At 38.7% G+C, this 22,456-nt stretch overlaps 1 protein-coding gene across 5 annotated transcripts in view; it reads right to left on the bottom strand.

Annotated features, from left to right (window-relative positions):
- LOC149235718 (ribose-phosphate pyrophosphokinase 1-like) overlaps positions 1 to 22,456 on the bottom strand; it is a 407,512-nt gene that overhangs the window by 107,701 nt on the left and 277,355 nt on the right. For 4 of the 5 annotated variants that reach the window (XM_089372178.1, XM_089372182.1, XM_089372179.1 and 1 more), the window contains exons 7-8: positions 10,472 to 10,553; positions 10,218 to 10,377 (exon numbers count right to left, since the gene is read on the bottom strand). In XM_089372178.1, the coding sequence (XP_089228304.1) occupies positions 10,218 to 10,377; positions 10,472 to 10,553 (242 nt within the window). Of the gene's footprint in view, positions 1 to 9,830; positions 10,378 to 10,471; positions 10,554 to 22,456 lie in introns of those variants that run through there. The other variant, XM_089372180.1, reaches the window with a different exon arrangement.

Here is a 22,456-nt window from a genome sequence, read left to right on the forward strand (position 1 = left end):
AAGATCAAAATTATATTGACAAATAGCGAACCTAGTTACACTTTTCTTCAACGGAAATGTGCCAGTGAGTGCTGAGAATAATCCTTCATCCTTTCTAGATGTCTTGGTCACTTCCTTCTTAGAAGAAAATAAGAGATCCCATACTTCTTTGATGCCCTTCTTGGGTTGACTTGCCACCTTCGTACACTTCTTTAGGAACTTCTTCAATGTAGTAGAGATATTCATTATGACTTTAGCCAACCTTATCTCTGAAACCATGTTGAAAAATATATAGGGAAATAGTTAGGATGATTTCTCTTTTCTTGATAACTGCTTGTGATGTCTTTTTCCTTTTTCTTACATATTAGCTTCTTCACTAATTATTATGTTTGTGTATCATCAAAAAATTATCAAAACAAAAAGAACAATAATAGATGAGAACACTGAATGTAGGCTGCAAGCCAGGGCCAAAACCTCTCCACTTGAGAGGAAAACCCACAAATCTCTTCTCTTCTTATAGATTCTTCAATTGACGAATTCCAAAACCTCTAGACCAAGACCAATACCCTCCAAGACCAAGTCCAACCCTTCCGGAAGATGTGCTTCCTTTGTCCAATTCAAACCCAATCAAATCTCTTCCAACAACACAACTTTGACCCCTAGCTTCAGAATTTTGGCCTCTATTGCAGGTCCGAAATTTTCGGCCCTCCCAGTAGCAGTTGTTGTCACACGTGCATTATGGCCTCCCAAGGCTTCTTCAGACCTTCGCTTGAATTTATCCTTCTTTTGGTGCTTGAGGATGACCTAATGTGACCTTCGCTAACCTTATTTCTCTTCTTTCTTCAAGATCGAACCAGCGACAGAAAAACCCTAGTCCAGCAGCAGAAACCCTAGCCTTCCTTCGCATGTGTGAGAGAGAAATAGCCCAAAAACAAGTCTTCTTCATCCTCTTCCTTCTTCATTGCCTTCTTGCTCTTCTTCTTCACTTGGATGAGAGAGTGAATGAATGTCTTCCAAGGAGGTCGAGTTCCCTCCTTTATATAGGCTTCTAAAGGTGGACGTGGCTCCTCAAAATAGGTCGACTTCCTAGCTGCCAAACCGACTTGGTCTTGAAGGGTATTTTGATACTTTTAATGAAAAAAATAATTTTCTTTACAAGTTACAATGTGCTTGATGGGGTCTTCAACTTATGACAATGACTCTTTTGACTTCTTGACCTAGGACAAATCCTAGAAGCACTCAATGGGTGCTTAACCTCTAAAATAAAAGACCTTGACCATGAAACCCATGCTCCAATCATAATAATAATAATAATAATAATAATAATAATTTTTCTTTCATTTTACAATATACAAGAATCAAAAGTACTTTTCATATTTATAAAGACCAAACCTAGTTACACATTTTTCAGCACAATCAAGGAATACCACCATAGTACCATAAATCAAACAACAAACACACATGAGACAAATGTTTATGTTGCAACCAATAAAGGGAGAAAACCACAAATCTTGTTTTTTGTTCTTTAATACAAGCTTCAATATGTTATTACATCAAATTTACTGGCACCAACCAGAAGGTAGCACCAACACCCTGATTTGAAAGGACCCACTTGTAGGAGGTACCAACCCCCTTGATTTGCGTAAGCACCAACTTGTTGTAAGCACTGATTCCGACTGTTTACAGGCGCCAACCCCCTGATCTTTACAGGCACCAACCCCTTGATCTCCAAGCACCTACTTGCACAACCTTTCAGATCCTTTTTTCATCAATTTTCAAACTCAAATAATTAGTTGTTCTGTTGAGATATTGGTGATACAGTTTGTCAAATCATTGATCAATTTCTCTTTTCTTTTACCTGTTGACCACTGCGTGTCAACTTCCCATAGCAATACACCCCCTTTTCTTCGCAAAAGGGATAGTGCTCGATTGATGTGTCTGTGCCATTCGACAGTCATCGTCATCTTGATCATATTATGTTGTAAACCCAGTCTGCATGTGTAAATTGTAAATAATCTTAGCAAAGCTGAGTCATGTATGTAAATTGCCTAGGTGGACCTAATTTTCTAGTGATAATCTACGTTCCAGAAGGTTTTTTGTCTCACCGATCCATGATCGGCAGAGTTTTCCTTCAGCCTAACCCCAAAGCCGGAATGAATTTTGTCATTAGAATCTTAGGAGAATCCTAGTATGTTGATCTGCTAGATTATAGTTGTGTCACAGAACTGGGTGGTCTATGAGGGTCTATGTCAAATGGGTTTTCCCCCTTGAGATGTAAAATTGTAAAAGTCATGATGTAAAGTGTCTTGAGGGTTAGAAAATGTTTTAATCCCCTCATAAGTCCTAAGTCCTAGGTCTTAGGTGATTTTTCCAAAGGCTAAGTTCGAGGATCCATTTAAAAATAAAAATTGAAAAAAATAAAATAAATAAATAAATAAACAAAAAAAATAAATAAAGATAATAAATTTAAAAAAAAGTATATATATATATATATAGATAATTTTGAAAAATAAAATAAAATAATAAAATAATAATAAATCAAAGTTTTGAGTAAATAAATGCAGAATTTCAATTTATTAAAATTCGGGGGATGAGATTAAAAGATATCTTGATCCTCATCGACGGTCGAGATCATTTTGAAATGGATCACTCGAACTAGCCGTTGGGAATTTTTCCTTTAAATAGGGTGCTAGGGGTCATTTGAGATCATTCGATCTGTGAGTCTTGTGCTGAAGAAAGCTCTCTTGTAAACTTTTTCTGGTGCAAATAAAGAAAGACTTTGGGGTTGAAATCTTGCTGGTGTTACTCTCCTGGAGTGCTATGAGCTGTTTTATTTTCTGCATAGTTTTATTTCCAGCCATTAGTAATAGCTTGATGTAGAGTATTGTTCGACATAGGTATCTTGTTCACTTACTAGGGTTTGAATGGTATTAGGATTTCTGAAATAATCGCAGGTATCTCCATTGCATCTGGGATCTAGTACTGTTTTTCTCTCTTTATTGATGGTTGAAGTGAGCTGTTCAGGAAACCCTTACTGAGAAAATCAGTGGGCATTTGGGGAAGTTCTTGGTTGAACCAACCAACTCCCACAAAGCATTTTCTTGCAGAGCCCAGCCAGTTTCGATCCTGGGTTTATCATTTAAGTTTATTTTATGAATGCATGAGAGTTTTTCTAAAGTATCTCATAGTAAATCTGAAATTTTGAAAATATTATTGTTGATTATTGATAAATCTGGCTGTTTAAGAGTCGAAAAGTTGTAAATGTTGTAATGGTTTAGCTGATTTAGGGTTTTAGTTTCCTTTTCTGCACATATTATTTTTGGGTGTTTGTTTTTCCATTACAGGTTGCAGGGTTTCTGAAGATTTCCGAGGTTTATCTAAGCTGTTTTGCTGTCCAAGGGTTTGATCAGCTCCTTGCTATTGCATCAGAACAATCTCTTGCAGGGGCGTTATTTCTGCAATCCAGGGTTTTCAGATTTTTATCTGAAGAAGAATCTGCAGGGATTTCATTGATAAATCTGAGCCAGAAGATCTCAAATTATTCCGCTCTCCATACTTCTCAGCCGTCACGCTGCTACAGTCCTGGCTCTGCTATTCTTTACATATCCCTCTCCACGCATATGCTTCTGCTTGCACGTTGCCATATCCTGCCCTCTGCATCTTCATCTTAGCTCCAACCTGCACAAGCTTGCTCCTCAAACGCACTCACTCTTCCATCAACCAATCTGCAGCCAACTTTTACGCATCCCCTCACGCTGTTCCACGCAGTCACCTCTTTCTGCCATCGAGTTGCCCAAAACATGGGCACTCTTCCCTCACTAGCACAGCAGCCAATCCACCTACAAGCCTTTTGTTGTCTCCTTACCTGCGTACATTCCTCCTTCCATCGATTTTTTTTTTAGCCGCAGACCTGTATACGCAGCAGCCAAAACCAAAGATTTGATATGCGTAAATATATATGCGCAAGCCTATAAGAACCTGTCCAGAAAAAAAGGGAAACGCGTGGTCAAAATCTGCAGCGTCCAAACAGCAGCGCCCTCACGCAGTCACCTTCGCTCTCTCTTCCTGGCCTACCTTCGCTGCCATAACACCTGTACGCATCAGTCGCACAAACAAGCTTCGATTTCCATTTTTCTGCGTTGTGATTTTATGGTTTTACGTATATGTAAGGTAGCGTATTTTTTTTTAGTTAGAATTATAATTTTTGTTTAGTTTTATTTCCTTTAGGTTTTGTTTTATTTAAATTTTGAATTCAGAATCATAAAAATAAAAAGTTTAAAAAGAGTCCCTTTTTTTAATATAGATTTTAATTATTTTCTAATTTTAGATTTAATAAATTTTTACTTTAGTCTTAGAGTTAGGTTTAAGATTTGAGTTATTTTCTTTAGTTTTTCATTTAACCTAAAACAAAAAAATAAATTTCTTTTATTTAGATCTTATATCGATTAGGTTAGTTTAGGATTAGATTTTTTTTTTTATCTTTTAGGTTTTGTTTCAGTTTGAGTTAAAAAAAAATAATAATAAAAAGATATAAAATATAAAATATAAAATCATAAAAAAAAAAAAAAAAAAAAAAAAAAAAAAAAATCATAAAAATTACAAAATTATAAAAAGCATAAAGAGTTTCTTTTCTTTTAGTTTAGATTTTGATTAAATTTAGTTTAGATTTAATTTTGTTTAAAGTAAATTAATAAAAAAAAACAAAAAATATAAAATATAAAAAAAATATAAAAAAATAAAAATAAAAATAATAAAAAGGTTTCTTTTAATTTAGTTTAGATTTTTGATTTAAAGTTTCATTTAGTCTTTAGTCTTGTTTTATTTGAAAAAATATAAAAATATTTTAAATTTTTTGCCAGATTCAGTCTTGGCTCAGGGATTTGTTATGTTTGCGATATATCTTTTCTGCTGAGGCCAAAATTTTGATGTGGGAATAATATTTATCGTTTCTTTATATGGTTAAACAATGCTTAAATGTTCATTTGAAAATTAACTACATGAATGTGATCTCTAGTTAAAATTACGTGGTTACTTAAAGCACTTAATCTGTCGAATTTTAATTGCTGGAGTATCATTAAGCCATTGAGAATTTATTGATTATCTCACATTTGGTAAAAGTTAATCTTTGTTTGAGTTGTTTGATAGTAAACAATTGTTAATGAGTTCATACTTCTACAGCATTTGATAAATAATCATTTAATCATCTATTTCATAAGGCACTAGTCTATTAACTTAATAAAATCAATTTAGTGCTTGTTTCCCCTTGTGTCTCCCAACCCAACTGGTCCCCAGTTGGTCATTCATTATCCCATAGGGTCTACCCCCTTAGCTGCAGAAGACAGGCTTAAACGGAGAGATCGGGGATCAGGGTGACAGCTCCCGATCTGAGCGTTGTCATGACAATCTGTGCGACAACAGTACCCATGTATTCTTTCTTTGATTCAATTAAATCTCCTCACAAATTTGGATCTCTAATGTGTTCTTTAATAATAAAAAAAATCTGCAACTTGACTCTCAAATGTTCAGATCTATGATCCTTTGCTCTACCACTAATTATTCTTTCCTCTATTCTTTAATTCAATTAAATCTCCTTGAGAATCTTCTTTTTTGGTCAATCTTCCCTTAAGTTCTTTTCTGCAACATGAATCTCACGCTTCAAATTTGCAATCTTTGATTTCATGCCCACTTCATGACTCACCCACAACTTTGTTTTTTTCTATACGCTCTGATCTTTGACTTCTACACCTTTGTCCATTGTTCCATATCTGCCTCTGTTCACCCTTTGCTATATAGTTGTGTCCTTTTCTTCTTGTTCTCATTGAAATAAAAAGTTCTTGCTTCTTGACTGTGGTACCTACCTTTTAATCTTCAATTCTGCACTGATCAAGTCAATAGTTCTACCATATATAGCCATTATTATTCTCTTGTTAACTACTAGATCTGATTTTTCCAATTTTGCTAATAGTCTTTTATTTTACAATTGTCGCATCCCAAATGTCCAAAATTCTTCTTTAATTATTTTTTCAAGATCTAAGGCTTAACTCGAGGAATTAACCCCCTTGACTTCCACCTGGCATGGGTATTTGTTTCCATCTCATTTTCCATCACTCACTGCCACATGTGAAGCCACGCCATCGCTATGACACTATTACAGGACATCACTTGAAACTACCAAGTCATTGCTTAAACCACATCACTGCTACCTAATGTCATATGAGTTGTTGTCAGCATTGGAATAAAGTATTGAATGAATTTTACTAGTTAAGGATTGAGCATGTAGAAAGCCCAATGTTGATCCATGTCATCCAATACCATTGCTTGCAACCATCAGATCACATCGTGTGTTGGTCTACACATTAACTTATGTGCTTGTTGACATATGATATTAGATCTGGACCATTGATTTGAAAGCTTCTCCATCGTTGGATCATATCGGGAATTGGACTACACCTTAACTTCGATGCACGTTGATGCCCAATATCGAATCTGGACCATCAAAGCAAAACAATATTAGCCGTCAGATCTCGTTGCATGCTAGACTGTTGATTAGCCTTCACCTAGGTCATATTCTGATATTAAATCTGAGTCGTTGATCTGAACCTCTCTCCACCATAGGATCACATCGTGTTGTGGGCTACACATTACCCTTCGCACACGTTGACATCTGATATTAGTTCACGGTCGTTGGATTGTTAAAAATGGCAACTAGGGCCAAACTCCATGTGGGTCATCTTATTAATGGCAGCTGATATTTTTCTTGGGTCCCTCTCATCGAGAGGTGTAGGATTGAGTTAAAGATCATCCGATTCCGATAAGTATTCATAGAGTTATGAATTTATTTGTGTTATAAGACAAGTCGTCAAGGTCGGCCAGCAACCAAATAAACCCCACTTGTGCTCAACGTTTTAGTATAAAAAGGGGTGGCTTGCAAGTCATTTGCACACACTCTTCTTGTGATCTCTTCCTCTCCACTTGTCTTTGGGTTTTGGTGGAAGGAGAGATCCTAAGAGTATACGCTGGCCTAAGTCTCATGATGCCCTAGCCACAGTAAGGAGGATGCCCTAGCAGCAGTCTGGCCACAGTCAAAGGAGGAACATCTAGACACAGTCAAAGGGAATATGCCATGCCCTAATCCGCATTCTCAGAGAGACCTTAACACTGTCATGGAGGAGAGAAGAAGTCTAAACGCTGACCTAACAGGAGATGCCCTAACTGCTGTTCTATACGAGATCAATGCACAATCAAAAGCGAAGGCTCTACACAGTCAAGGAGGGAGCTCTAATCTGCAGTTAAGAGTGGCCCTAATTCACTGTTAAAGAAGCCCTTATACGCTGTCCTCAGGTGCCCTAATCCGCAGTCTGTTAAGCCCTTATTCGCAGCTAAACAGTGATCCTATTCTGCAGCAACTGGGCCCTAATACGCAGCTAAGAGGAGGTTCTATACAAAGCTAATATAGGCCCTAAGTCAAGGCCCTAATCCGCAGTTACGAAAGGTCCTAATACGTTGTCCAAGAGATACTTATATGCAGTCCAGAAGGAGCCTTAATATGCTGTTAATGAAGGCCCTAATATGCTCCCTGAAGCAGCCCTTATCCACAGTCCTAAGGGAGCATTCATCCACTGTCAATGAATCAACAAAGGTAGCCCTATAGCGCAGCAAGGAAATAGCATGTTTTCTGTAGGTGACTGTGTGATAAAGGAAGCTGCTATAGACATGCCTTCAAGAATGTTTGGTAAGCCATAGTTATACAGTAAAGGAAAGCGTTGAAGTCTGCTCCTTAGTGTTGCTGCGTTAATGATGTTTATGTAACTGTTTTAAGGACATTTACTTCAGAGTTGCTATGTGCTAGGCCATAGGCCATAGCATCATAGCAAGGGTTTCTTAGTGACTGCATGGAGGGTTGTTAAATGCTACAGCTAGGCCGAATTTGAAGAAAGGACGATGCAGGTCTGTGTGGGCAGTTTTAAGCTAAGGGAAAAAGTTGTTTTGGTTGGCTGTAGGTGACAGTTAGTGCAGCAGCATGATGAAAGTATGTACAGCAGCATGTATAGGTACAGCTGTAATGATTGCAGCATAGTGGAGGCAGTATACACAACAGCATGTATAGGTACAACTGTAATGATTGCAGCATAGTGGAGGCAGTATGTACAGCAACATGTATGGGTACAATTGTGAGTGGTGCAGCATAGTGCACCATGATGGGTACAACCATGACTGGTTGCATCTCAGTGACAAGAGCAGCTCAGTGAATGGGTGCAGCACAGTGATGGATGCAGCATGATGATGAGGTGCAGTATGGTGATGGAGTCACGTTAGAGGATCTGTTGAAGCAGTCTGCCTTCACCTAAGTTCAGATCAGCTACCTCATGTGACATCTTCTTAGAGAAGATCTCTGCTCTTATTTTGATAAGTCAAAATGTTGACTTCTAATGTATATGTTCTATCTCTCTCTCTCTGCTGAACTATTGAAGATCATATAAGAAGAATTGACGAAGGGTTTCCCCACATTGGAGTTTGTCCTTGGCTAGCGCCGCATCTTGTGTCCTCTTGTCTTGGCTTGTCTTCTGTGATTTATATTTATGTTCTATCTGCAGTTTACTTTAATGCCGAATCCTGATGTGATTGCTAATCTGGAAAAGATATTAAGCTAACTGTAAAAATTGAAATAAATTGCTCTAGCATAGAACATACCTAAATTTAACATGGATCAAATCGAAGCCCATTGTTGGATCCATCATGCAAACTCCCATATTGTAGTTTCGACATATGTTGAACTCACGATGCAAATTGAGGCTGTCGATCTTGCCCATAGATATGGATCTCGACTGTTGACCTTCCTATGCCATTTACTTTGCCATTTACCTTATATTTACACTATGCTCATCTTGTAGAACTAGACTTCCTTTGTTAATGTTATTCAAAAATACTTTTCAAACTGAGCGGTCTGATAAGAGACCCACAGTCCACACAGACTCCACGTCATTCAGTATGATCAGCTTAAACCTGCCATGTGTACAGATACTCTTCATATTCAATTTCCGCTTTAATCCATGGATTTTTTGTGTCATATATCATTTGAAAGATCTCTGAGAGGACTATCCAACTCAGTATGTAGCTTTCACATTCAAGCTAAGAAACTGGAACAGAAATCCCTGCAAAGATATTACCTGCGTCTTTGATCGATTGGGGGCCGGGGCTATGCAACAACATGCATTAACATAGCTATACTGACCAAACTCCCCTGAACTTGACACAACCACTATTCAACAATCTTATTTCAACAAGCTTCCTTTGAACCTGATATTGTTTGTCATCAATGACTTAACATCAATGATAACCATTGCTCAACACATAGGTGTCAACTAAATTGAGTCAGATAAGGATTGACTGCATTACCAACTATGATCCAACCAAAAACTCAACTACGGACTGTGCATAGGTCTAATTGCTGTCAGTGGAGTCTTGGATGGATCAAACAATGTTTCAATTAATAAGAAATTTAAATTTATTTGTCTAAATGTGTTTTCAATAGTGTCCTCTTTCCTTGGCATCTTTGGAATAGACATGATATGGCAACCTTCCACTCTTTTGTGCTTCAGTCATTGAACTTAATAAAGCTCTGTTCATGGCAATATTGTTTTGTGTTACTTTTCCCAAGTTCATAAATAGTCTGATTTTTTTTATTTCTATATTTTATAATTGTACTATATGACAGTTAATGTCTATGCCAATTTACCAACTGGTTTATAGTTGTACTATATGACAATTAATATCTATGCCAATTTACCAACTGGTCACAGATTTTGATATTAGAAACATCATCATTTTCTTGTAAAATGCACAAAAAAATATAAGAAAATCGTATGTTTCATTAGTTCAGGGTCCAAAGAATCTTCGGACTGTTGAGAACTTTAATTACTACATAAATTGAGTACACTCACAGATACAGATTAGCAAGGCTCCTCACAGAACTCAGATTTAGGAGACTTGAATTCTAATTCATCAATACCCTAGAAAACTAAGTCATCACACTTTTTAAAGATGAGACAACTGAACAAGCTTAAAACTTAAAATTGATACAGAATGAACTACAACCATGAAATAACAGTAGGTAATGAGAAATAAGGGAATCAAAAGTAAAAAAAAATACTTAAACCATCTTTCAGCTTGATATCCTTGGCATGGCCTTTATTTGTACATGAATTTGTACATGGCAGTCAATGGAATATGCTACTTACAGAGGCATCATCATAAACTCGCCATATTGTCTCTCCCAAAAGATTGGCTACAGATAGAATTGTAAGCTGTGGAAAGTAGTTTTCATCCTTCAGAGCTATTGTATTTGTAACGATCACTTCTTGAAATAGACCACCAGAGAGTCGTTCTATTGCAGGAGGGCTGAACAAAGATCAAGCAGAACTAGTTGAGTGGCAATGTCCACCAAGAATCCAAAAACATTATTCACTGATTTGGGAAAAAATTAAACACTGGCCTGAAAACAGCATGTGTAGAGCACGCATAAACTTCTAGAGCACCCTTTTCATGAAGAAGAGCAGCACCATTGGCTATTGTACCTTCAAGACAATATCACAATAAAAAAATATTTAGTGTGCTCATTGTTAGTCACAAACAATTATATCAGTGAAACTTCATCAGAACAGCTGGCAAGATTGTATTGCCGTTGCAATACATGCAGACAACAACACAAAGGAAACTGAGTGCAGCATCTATACAGTTAGAGCCCTCTTAAGATGGTCTGTTAATACCATGTTTGTGTTGAAAAAATTGCATCTGGGAAACTATTTTTTTTTTTTCAACGTTAAACTTTTTTATTATCACTACGACTAGGGGACTATGATTTGTAAGGTCAGTCAGCTTAAATTAGCTAATAAGCAAAAACACAGAATTTCCACATAGCTCTTAGTTATGGTTTCTTCTTTAATGGAACAACAAAGTAATCCACAAAGACTCTGGCTTCTCTTATGAAAATGGGTTGTTAAACTAGCAGATAATCATGAATAAATTCTATTATTTTCTCTCAATGGTTTGGTTTGGCCATCGTTCCCCACTTCATTTTTTAAATGGAAATACATCTACATTTAAAATCAGCATACATAGAATGACGTACAGAAAGTGGGAGGTCATGAATAAACTCAAGTGGGTAAAGAATATCTATGTTGCCTGACGTAGACTACTCTATCTATCTATCCATCTAAATAGATAGATCCATGATAACTCGGTAAAGAATAGGGCAATTGACATGTAAACAAAGCTAATCAATAGAAACATGTTCCCCACCATGAATTAAACACATAGAAGCCAAAACCAAAATTCATCAAACCAATTTGAAAAACATAGGCAGCAGGAATCTAGTGGACAATGCAACTAAAATGCTCAACCAAATTATGGAGGCACAAATAGATACAACACCACAAACAACCCAAGCATCTCCGAGATAATGTGAAGGATATTGAATCAATTGCTATTGACAACATGGCAAAAGATAACCAATCGAAGAACAATATAAATAATAGAGACCTATACCTAAATTAAATTATCCTATAACAATTTAATATGAGCAACAACAACAAAATTAACAAATTAGATTTGAAATACTTTCATTAGAAGTTGATATCCCTAAGCAAGTAGAAGTTAGTACTAAATTTGATATCTTACTTATACAAATAAATGGATCAAATGAAAAAAGTTATGAAACAAAGTATGAATATAAAGAAAAAACCATAAGTTCAAGAAATTTCAAAAATAAACTAAATAACCTGTTGCCGCAAATTCTAGCAAGCCTTAGAGAGTGAAACCCTACATGGTATAAAATAGACCTATAAGCAACAATGGGGTGATGGCTCACTATCACCACAGCCAAAACCCCCTGCTGTTTATAGACTTTCACAGATGGGAGGAGTTCCGGTAGGAAAGAGATTACCTATAACAGGTATTCTAGGGTTGAAGTATGAAGTTATCTTGCTAGGAGGTTTTCAAGAAAGACAATTTCGGTTCAAGGCTTCACAAAGAAGCAATTCGCTCTCTATGAAGATACATAGAAGTGAAGGCACAAGACCTAGGGTTTGATTGATTTGACGAGTGTTGAAGTAACTCAAGGTCTATTGGAAATACTGAGAGGGGCGGTGAATCAATATTTCAGAAATTTCAACAATTTAAGTATCAAAACAATTAACCATTAACATCACATCAAATGGAGACAAGATATATATGAACAATATATTTATATTACAAGGGAAGCTACAACTTTCGGTTTACCAGCCACAACTGGAAGGGCTACAACCCTAAGATTTACCAACTCTCACTGGAAGGAGGTGAGCACCTCTTGAAGGAAGCTACATCTTCCTTCCCTAGCACCACCCTGCCACCCTATAGAATAAAGGATACAAGAAAAGCTCTTTGGGCTCCCGTATCAGGGACAATGGCCCCTTTGCATTGTCCTATATATAATCAATAAAGTTCATACATCAGATCATCAATACAAGTACTCATACTTTGTCTTTGATTTGCCTTAAGTTCTTCAAAAATCTGCTCCACAACTTCACTAGGGGTCTGCTTCAAGACTTATCAAGACATCCATCAATCTCTGCTTCAACAACGGTTCCTTAAGACTTCAAGGACTGCTCCAAGTTTCTGCTTCAAAACAAGTTTCAAAGTCTGCTCCAGAAGAGGTCTGCCACAAACATCAAGGTATGCTACAAATTCAAGATTTGCTTCAAAAAGGTCTGCTACAAATCTGGTCCAAGATAGGTACTTCAAGATGATTTAATCTTCTTTAGATTTCCTTCCAATTTCCTCTTCAAGGGATACTTGAACAGAATTAGAATAGTCTCCAAGTTGGATGTCATAAGACCTCAAAACAGACCTTAGAACAAGCTGCGAAAACAGCCCTAAAACATCCTCTGATCAGACTTCAGGAGGCCCAAAATTTGACCTCAGGGAGGGTCATAGTAGGCCTCAGACCCGGCAGCAGTAAGCTACAGGAAGAGGCCTCAGGAGGATCGAAATTTGGATCTACTGTGTGTCTTAGACTAGCCCAAAATTTGGTCTTCCTCAGGACTGCTACAAGACTGTTACAGAGGCCAAAATTCGCTGCTACAAAATGCCTCAGACTAGTGCAAAGATTCCCAGAAAAAATACCTCAGAGAACTTGTCAAACCAGCAAGATTTCCACAGAAATTTAAGTCTAATCAAATCCAGTCTTAGAAACTTCGACCTTCTTCAGATTATCATTAAGAACTAGGCCTTAGGCTTCAGACTGCTCCTACTCTATTTCTTCTTCCCACGGCTAGGGTATATAAACAGTGGTTGAACAAGCCTATAATGGGGCTGACTTGACCCTTTGTAAAAACACGTTTATAACAGAGCTGACCTGAACAAATGCAGTAATTTTATTTTCAAAAGGCACCTTTAATTGGAACCAACTTGCTGAAGAAGAATCGCGTGAAAATTTCTTAATCCACACATCAAAAATCCTACTGCAATCACTGGTTTATCATCTCCTACTTGTTCTTTACATTCACCAAGTTATTTAATTATTTAAACAGCAATGAAAACACTATTGCAGACTACACATACATACAGATCATGAACTGAAATAAATTGAGACAATCACACAAGGGACACTGTTATTTTTGGACAATCATCCCCGAAAAATCCAATTCGGGAAAACCGGTGCAACATATAGAGGGTTTATATTATTAAGCAGATTTTTGAATACAACTAGGGTGCCAAATCCGGCTCACCCAACAGAGAATAAAACTAGCATAAATACCTCTATCTGGAGACAGTTATTTTGGCAAATCTAGCTACTGGATGATCAAACTCGATAGATGACAATGTTGTTCCTAGTGCTGTGCAGCGATGGCTGCTCCAAGCTCTACATTGGAACTGTGTCACCCTACCAGCGAGCCTTCCTTGCTCATAAAACGATATGCTGAACTGCTGCTCTCTTTGCCTCGCAGAAACCCCAACACTGCTTCTAAATGACTGTGTCAGCCCCTCTGGCTTTTGCGTCACCCTATCTGGAGCTGCGTTGTCTCTCCTAGTGCTGATCTGCCTCTCTGCTATGTATTTTCGGTCTTGGACTGAAGTCCCTTTGCCAAACTGCCCCTCTCACTGCAACTCAGATCACTAGCTCAATATTCTCAGTGAACCACGCCCTAGAAAAATCGAACTCTTTGATCTCACTTGGTGTATCTCCAACTAACCCTCAAGCCTCCTCTTATACTTTTCCTATTGATGAATCAACAGCCGAGATGAAGTCCCTAATCAAAGACTAAGATTAAAACAAACTTGATCCTCGTCACTTAGAAGTTTCTCACCCATATTCTTGTTAATACCTATTAGTATTTTTATTTTCCTAAGTTTAGACTTAGGAACCCATTAAAAATATTAATTATTTTAATAACTCCTCATCCAGGTGGAATTTCTCCAAATGATTTTTGGGTTCTAGAGATCTCATGTATTCTAGCCCCTCCACAAAATTTCGAAGCTAGAGCACATCCAGTGCTACCCAAAATCAACAAATCAACCTGATAAGAGGGGGTTTAGATCACTTTTAAAAATTAATTTTGGTTCTTCAAAATGCTTTCTTTTAAGGCATATTTTAACCCATACATTTAAGCCTATTTAAATTATAAATTTGACCTTCCTTTTGGGGCAACAGTGGATGTAATAAGGTCATATATTTTTGGGGAAAGGTTGTTGGGCTAAATCCTTCCTTGGGGAACCAAATTTTAAAAATCAATATCTTTTCAACCAATAGGATGTTAGTTTTTGGTAGCTCAGACAGATGTTCTAGTCTCTATTGGTTTTTAAGAGGCTATGGAACACGGAAGGATAATTATCTCCAAGATCTAGAAATTTTTTCCAAGGATGTGGGTTGAGATCATCATTAACATTGGAGGCAAAGGACAACCTATTGTAAACCCTAGGGTTTGAAGGATAAAACACTAGTACAAGACTTGAAATACTAAATGTCAATGGAAGATCTAGGGGATGAAGAAACCCAGCCCTTACAAGTCTTACAAGAAAGAAAGTTAATTGATGTTAAGAATAAGGATGAGATTGTAGGTGGAATTCAGTGAGGATGCAAGGATCAAGAGGGAGTCAAAAACTCTAAATTAAAAGATAAGTAATTTATGTTCTTCTCTGCTTAATTTTATTTTATTCTTTTAACAACCCTATGTCTTTGTAATTGTTACTCAATGATAATTGTTTCTTCTATGATATCTTGAATAAGGTTTGCAGGAACATTGTTGATATGATCTCTCAAGTAAGAGGGAGTAGCAGTGGTACAAAAGACTTGCCTACGTGACAAAGGGAGAAATAATAACAAAAGAACTTTCTTATGAAAAAGAGATAATGGAAGGATTGTTATCGTGACAGAGGGAGCAACCAAGATCACCACATGGAAGACCTACTTCAACTTCAAAAGGAGTTAACCTCAAAAATTAAGATGAAGGATTTTGAAAGTACATTGTCTAGATTTTTGATGAACTACAAGTCCATGTCTATATTCATAGACCAAATATTTGAAAATGAACACCTCAAGTTAATATATGGTACATTGGTACCTATGATGTATATTAGATATATCTCAGGAGATGAAGTGAGTCTTTGCAAGGACATCACTAGTCATAAAGCAATGACCAAATCACTTCATCCGAGACATGATAAAGAGAGGAGCAATAGAGCTCCAATATATATTCATTAATGAGTAGATTGTGGACAAAAATGAGCTTAGTATGATGCTAGATGTCTCCCTCATTGAAAGGAATGCTGAGGTAGGCAGAAGGATTTGGCTAGGTCATAAAGGACTTTAACAAACAAAGATGTATACATTCACCTTTGAAGCCAAAAGGACTTGGCTAGGTCGACCAAAAGTGCATGTTCCAAAAAACTATAATGTTGGATAGGTCTTCTCCTTAGAAGCCAAAATGACTTGGCTGCTAGAAGGACTTGGCTATGTCGACCAAAAGAGAGAGATAAAATTCACCTTTAAATACCAAAAGGACTTGTGTAGGTCACAAAAAAATTTGTCCAGAAAGGTGAATAGTCGAAAGGAACATTCTCTTCAGAAGTTAGAAAGATGTAATGCCTAGGCTAAGGTCATGACCAAAGGAGTTTGATATATTTGCTTGAGGATCCATAAAGGAATTTGGCCCACCCTAGATATTTATCTTGTTCAAGATTCAAGATGAGAATATGCAAAAGACGTGCATCAATATGCAAGCTCATGAAACTTTTCCTAAGGAGAATTCCCAACTAAGGGAAATCTGTTGCAGGAGAATACCCCCTTCGCTAAGAGGGAGTGTTGATTTTTGTAGCATTTGGAGGTATTCCCACATGCCAAAATGGCCTCCTAAATCAGCTCAAGAAAAATTAAATATGAGAAATAAAATTCATTATTTCTAACCTTCATGTAGGCCCCAAAAGACATGTTGGCCCCACCTTGTGAATGGGTGTGACCCTTGGTTAAAACCCATCTAGTTTAACCACCATAAATATCAATTTGACCTCTCCATTTGGAACAATTCGGAACACATAACATCTATCTCTTTTTGATCCACAGATGCGAAGTCAACAAACAAGAAATAGACTGAAGTTTGACCAGAGCTAAAGCTACCATTGACCAACGTTGACCGAATCTATTCTGCCACTATTTGACCGAGTTTTTTTTTGCTATTGTTGACCAAATATTTGACAAGTTTGACCGAGAAGAGGAGGATGGCCTTGATCGTAGAATCTCTGAACTTGACCACAATTGACTGCAGGCACTTTGACCAGTTGACTGAACGCCAAATTTTGGCCCCTTTGACCAGATTTGACTTCAATTAGTTTGAAGTATTTTGATCAACATTTTGACCAAGTCTCACTAGTATTTAAGCTTGCAAATTGGCACATATTCCTAGACAATCTGTATTATTAACTTTGCTAAAGACTGAATTCTCCTTAGAAGAAAAGTTGGTTGGGTCTTTCCCAAGGTTTGGTCTTCCCAGGTTTAATTTTTCTCTCTTGTGTTTGTTTGTATCTTTATGATCCTATTGTTGTCATTACATTACTGTTGAATATTTTATGTGTAATTACTTAATGATGTAAGTGCCATAAGATAACTTGAGTGTAATCATTGGAAGCAATTATCAAGATTAGAAAATTAGTGTCTATTATAAGAAAATTCAACACATACCCTCAAGAAGGAAGCCCATTGGTTGCAAATGGGTCTATAAAATTAAGTATAAGGCATATGAGATGATTGACAAGCATAAAGAGAGGTTGTTTACAAAGGGTTTGCTCAAAAGAAAGGGATTGACTATGAGGAGACATTTGCTCCTACTAGAAAAATGGGTATTCTTACCCACCAAAAAGTGGCTAACCCATAGGAGAAAACTTTTCTCCTCCTAAGACAGCCAGCCAGCCAGTAGCCCTATTTGATCAACACATAACATGATGCTAACATCCACTTCTTACTCCGGTCAAATCTCTCTCTCCCATTTGACATTCCTTTTTGAAGGAACGTGTGTCATCTATTAGCAAGTAATTTAACCATTCTACAATAATGTGCTTTCACTTAATGTTATGGGCATACTAATGTGGATCAAGGGGAAAATTGGATAATTGACCAATCTGGACTATATTCTTGTTCCCTCGCTTCACCTGGGAGGTTAGTCTTTGACTTTAGTCAAGTTGGACCTCCTTTGAGGCCTTAGGGTTTTAGCAAGGGTAATATTGGTGAAGCTTTGGTTGAAATAACATGTCCATGATTATTCCATACTTATCACTTTCCACCTTTCCCGTTATTCATCTCCATTCTTTGGGCTAGTGGTAAATGGGATTGGCACCCTTTCATCCTTGTCCTCGAGTCTGGGCTTGGAAAATTTTTCCCTAGAGGTTGATGCATCTAAAAGAAATATAAAGGCATAAGAAAGTTGCAACGAAAGAACAATAATAAAATGAAAAAGATGGATGGAACGTTTTATTAGCGCGTAGGAAAAGGCATAGCATGAGCTCTACCCCCCTCATTAGCCATCACCCAGTTCCTCAAGTACATGATGCTTCATATATAAGAGGAGCTCTTGTATTGTCCCAAACCTAATGAGCGATAAACTAACTCGTCATTAAGGTGTAATGGAAAATATCAAAAAGCAAGCTTGGGCTCTTGACTCTTGAGTTATGTACCCAAATTAAGGCAAATCATATGTTGATTTGGGGTAGCATCGGATATTCTCTAGCCATGAAAATTGGTGGAGAGGCTAAAGCACATGAGATCTCCAAGACCCAGAAATGGTTTGGGCAGATTTTAACCGGTTTGGAAGATATTAAAATAATTAATATTTTTAATGGAGTTCCTAAGTCTAAACTTAGGAAAAATAAAATATTAATGGGTATTAATATAAAACTGGGTTAGAAGGTCCCAAAAGACATGGATCAAGCCAAATCTAATCTTAGCCGTTGATTAGAGATGTAATCTCGGCCGTTGAAAGATCAACAGGAAAAGTATAAGAGGAGGCTTGAGGCTCTGTTGGAGAATACACCAGAGTGATCAGTGATTCGATTTACTAGAGCGGGGTTGCTAAGTAAAGTTGAATCAATGATCAGCAGCGAGGGGCAGTGAGTACTGAACAGAGAGATAGAGAGAGTGCCGAGTGACCGGCGCAAAGGTAGAGAGGCAAAAACCGAAGCCAGAGTAGGCCACGCAAAGCCCAACAGAGACAACATAGAGGCCAGAGGACCTGCGTCATCCACGCAAAGGGCAGCAGGAGTGACGCAGAGGGTCCCAGAGGCTGCGCAGTGCCTCAAAGGACTGACGCAGAGGATTCTGAGGCTAATGCAGAGGCCAGGAGGGCTGACGCAGTGCTTCAGTGGTGCTGGAGAGGGTTTTGTGGGGCAAGGTTTCTGAATACCTGCTTCCAAATAGAGAGGTATTACTACAGTTATTTTTCTCTGTTGGGTGAGCCAGTTTGGCACCTAGTTGTACTCAAGGATATATTGCATAATAATATAACCCTCAGAATTACTGCACCAGTTTTCCCGCATTAGGTTCTTCTGGGGACGAGTTGTCCAAAAATAATGGTGTCACTTGTGTGTTTGCTATTTATTTCAGTTGTTGATCTGTAGATGGTTGAGACTGTATTCTGTTTATTTCGATGTTTATATGTTTAAATAACTTGTTTGTAATTAACAAGTAGGAGAAATAAACCAAAAGAATACAGATAAATTTTTTTACGAATAGACTTAGAAATTTCAACATGGTATCAGAGCGTGGTTGCAAATCATAGGAGAGTTGAAGGCACCAGCTGAATCAGAAAATTTGCAGCAAAAACAACTGTCCTGAGGGACAGATGTTGTTCCTAGCAGAAAGCAGCAGAGAAGGGTTGACGCAGAGGGATTGCGTCATCAGTCCAGGCTAGAGAGAGGCCAACATAGAGGCTGAGGAGGGCAGAAAAGGCTCACGCAGAGACCACGAGGGTTGACGCAGTTGGTTGGGGGAGCATTTCAGCCAGTGTCGGGATTGCGCAGAGCCTAGAGGCTCATTCCTTTGGCTGTTGGGGTTTAGGAAGTTGTGGGCAGTTTGCGAGGAGTGAAGCTGGTGTGGTGTTGTGGGCAGAACAATACCAAACAGGGAAAAACCAAGGTAGAGGGAGTCGCTACTGAGGCAGATTTCTAGCCAAGGAATCCGGATCAGTGTTGCAGGTGCACAAAAGATCAGATAGGTGCGACTCGACGTTTGGCAGGAGGATTTCTAGAAGAGAAATCGAGACCTAGAGGGAGTCAAGCAGAGAACTTCCAAGTAGGAAGTAGAGAGACTCAGCAGGAGTCAAAGAGAGAACTTCCAGAGGGAAGTAGAGAGACTGAGAGGGGTCAACAAGAAGAGCAGAGAGATGGCCATGAATGCGCTGAGGGATCAGGACATGCTGGACGGGGCATCCAACTTTGTGGTTTGGAAGGCCAGGATCTTGTCCATTCTAGATAGACATCACATCAAGGCCTTTGCCTTGAGAATAGTGGCAATCCCAGTTGACCTGGCTAATAATGAGAAGTATGAGGAGGCAATGGCCAAGGCAAAATGTATCATCCTTGATGGGGTCAAGGATCATGTGGTGCAACATATTGCCAAGAAGGAGATGGAAAAGGAAATGTGGGACGCCTTGAAGATGTTGTACCAACATACTTCCATGCAGAGGAAGATGTTACTTGAGAATCAGCTGCAGTCATACCAGATGTAGAAGGGGGAGCAAATAGATCACTTCCTTGGTCGGTTAAAGGAGATTCGGGACCAACTAACTTCCATAGGAGCCATGCCGGATTAGCGGATGTTGGTGACGACCGCTCTAAACGCAGTCTCTAAGGAGTGGGAGACATTTGTCCAGAGCATTCTGGGCAGGGCGAATCTTCCAAATTGGGAAGAATTATAGGTGGCTCTTCACCAAGAAGAGTTCAGATGATTGTGGAAGATGGGAAGTAGCAGCAAAGGAGTCCGGATCAAGAAGGAAGAGAAAGAGGATGCAGTGCTAGCATCTGCGAGAAAGCAAGAGAAGAGGAAGAAAAAGGACCTCTCCAAGGTCAAGTGCTTCAACTGTAGGGAACTGGGTCATTATGCGAACCAGTGTCTGAGGAAGAAGACTAAAGGAGAGGCGTCTGACTCCAAGGTAGTGCCAGCGAAGGCGGAGAAGGAGGTAGAGGAGGATGACGATTGTACCATGAGTGCTCATGTACCTCTAGAGAAGATGTGGGGGGACATCGAGCTGTAGTTAGGAAGACTACAGGCGATGAGGGACAGGATCCTTGAGGTACCCAACCTTTTGGATTATACCTTGCTACGGGAGCCCCGAAGAGAGAGTAGCAGGACTGGCGGATGTCGGTAGAAATGGATGTGGATGCAGCAACAGAGAATGCTACAGTGCAGGAGTCTTCGAGCAGTGCAAGGCTAGCAGGTTGCAGCAGTGCGAGAGGCACGGAGAGTGTTGCAATAGTGCAGGATGGCACAAAGAGGTTTGCAGCAATGCGAGATGCAGGGAGTTGTTGCAGCAGTGGAGGGAGCACTTCATAGTGACAGAGAGAGCTTCATCATCGAGAGTGTTTCTAGCCTGACAGGGATGTCAGTAGTTGGGTGGATCAGTTACTTACTTCTCAGTAACTGAGTTGTAGTGTAGTAGCACAATGCAACATGACGAGAGGGGGTTGCAGTGTAGATGCAGTGTTGGGAGAAAAGACCAACAGCAGCACGAATGTGGAGGGAGCTGTCGTACGGATACAACAGTAGTAGTGGCAGAGCCATGGGCAGCAGTACAGGATGCAGTAGTGCAGAGGATGTTGGGCAGGGAGGCCTAACATCAGCACAGGTATCGGTGCCGTATAATCAGGGTGATGCTCAGTGTGGAGTATTACTAGAGCACAATCCTCGCTAAGAGGGAGTGTTGATTTGGGGTAGCATCAGATGTGCTCTAGCCATGAAAATTGGTGGAGAGGCTAAAGCACATGAGATCTCCAAGACCCATAAATGGTTTGGGCAGATTCTAACCGGTTTGGGAGATATTAAAATAATTAATATTTTTAATGGAGTTCCTAAGTCTAAACTTAGGAAAAATAAAATATTAATGGGTATTAATATAAAAATGGGTTAGAAGGTTCCAAAAGACATGGATCAAGCCAAATCTAATCTTAGCCGTTGATTAGAGATGTAATCTCGACTGTTGAAGGACCAACAGGAAAAGTATAAGAGGAGGCTTGAGGGTCAGTTGGAGAATACACCAGAGTGATCAGTGATTCGATTTACTAGAGCGGGGTTGCTAAGTAAAGTCGAATCAGTGATCAACAGCAAGTACTAGACAGAGAGGCAGAGATAGTGTTGAGAGACCAGTGCAGAGGCAGACGGAGAAGCCAGAGCAGGCCACGCAGAGTCTAGCAGAGACAGCGTAAAGGCCAGAGGGCTGCGTCATCCACGCAGAGGGCGGAAAGAGTGATGTAAAGGGTCCTAGAGGTTGTGCAGTGCCTCAGAGGGTTAACGTAGTGCTTTAGTGGGTTAACGTGGTGCTTTAGTGGGTGAGGGTTTTCTGAATACCTGCTTCCAAATAGAGGTATTACTGCCGGTTATTTTTCTCTGTCGGGTGAACCAGTTTGGCACCTAGTTGTACTCAAGGATATACTGCATAATAATATAACCCTCAGAATTGCTGCACCGGTTTTCCCGCATTGGGTTTTTCCAGGGACGAGTTGTCCAAAATAACGGTGTTACTTGTGTGTTTGCTATTACTTTCAGCTGTTGATCTACAGATGGTTGAGACTGTATTGTGTTTATTTCGATGTTTATATGTTTAAATAACTTGTTTGTAATTAACAAGTAGGAGAAATAAACCAAAAAAATACAGATAAATTTTTTTACGGATAGACTTAGAAATTTCAACATCATAAAGAAGTAAAAGGAACCCCAGAGGGGTGGAAAAGGGAGGTCGAGGAA

The sequence above is a fragment of the Pinus tabuliformis genome, chromosome 8, assembly GCF_031772625.1.
Source record: "Pinus tabuliformis cultivar Carrire ecotype Pingquan chromosome 8, CPIR1, whole genome shotgun sequence".
Lineage (NCBI taxonomy): Eukaryota > Viridiplantae > Streptophyta > Pinopsida > Pinales > Pinaceae > Pinus > Pinus tabuliformis.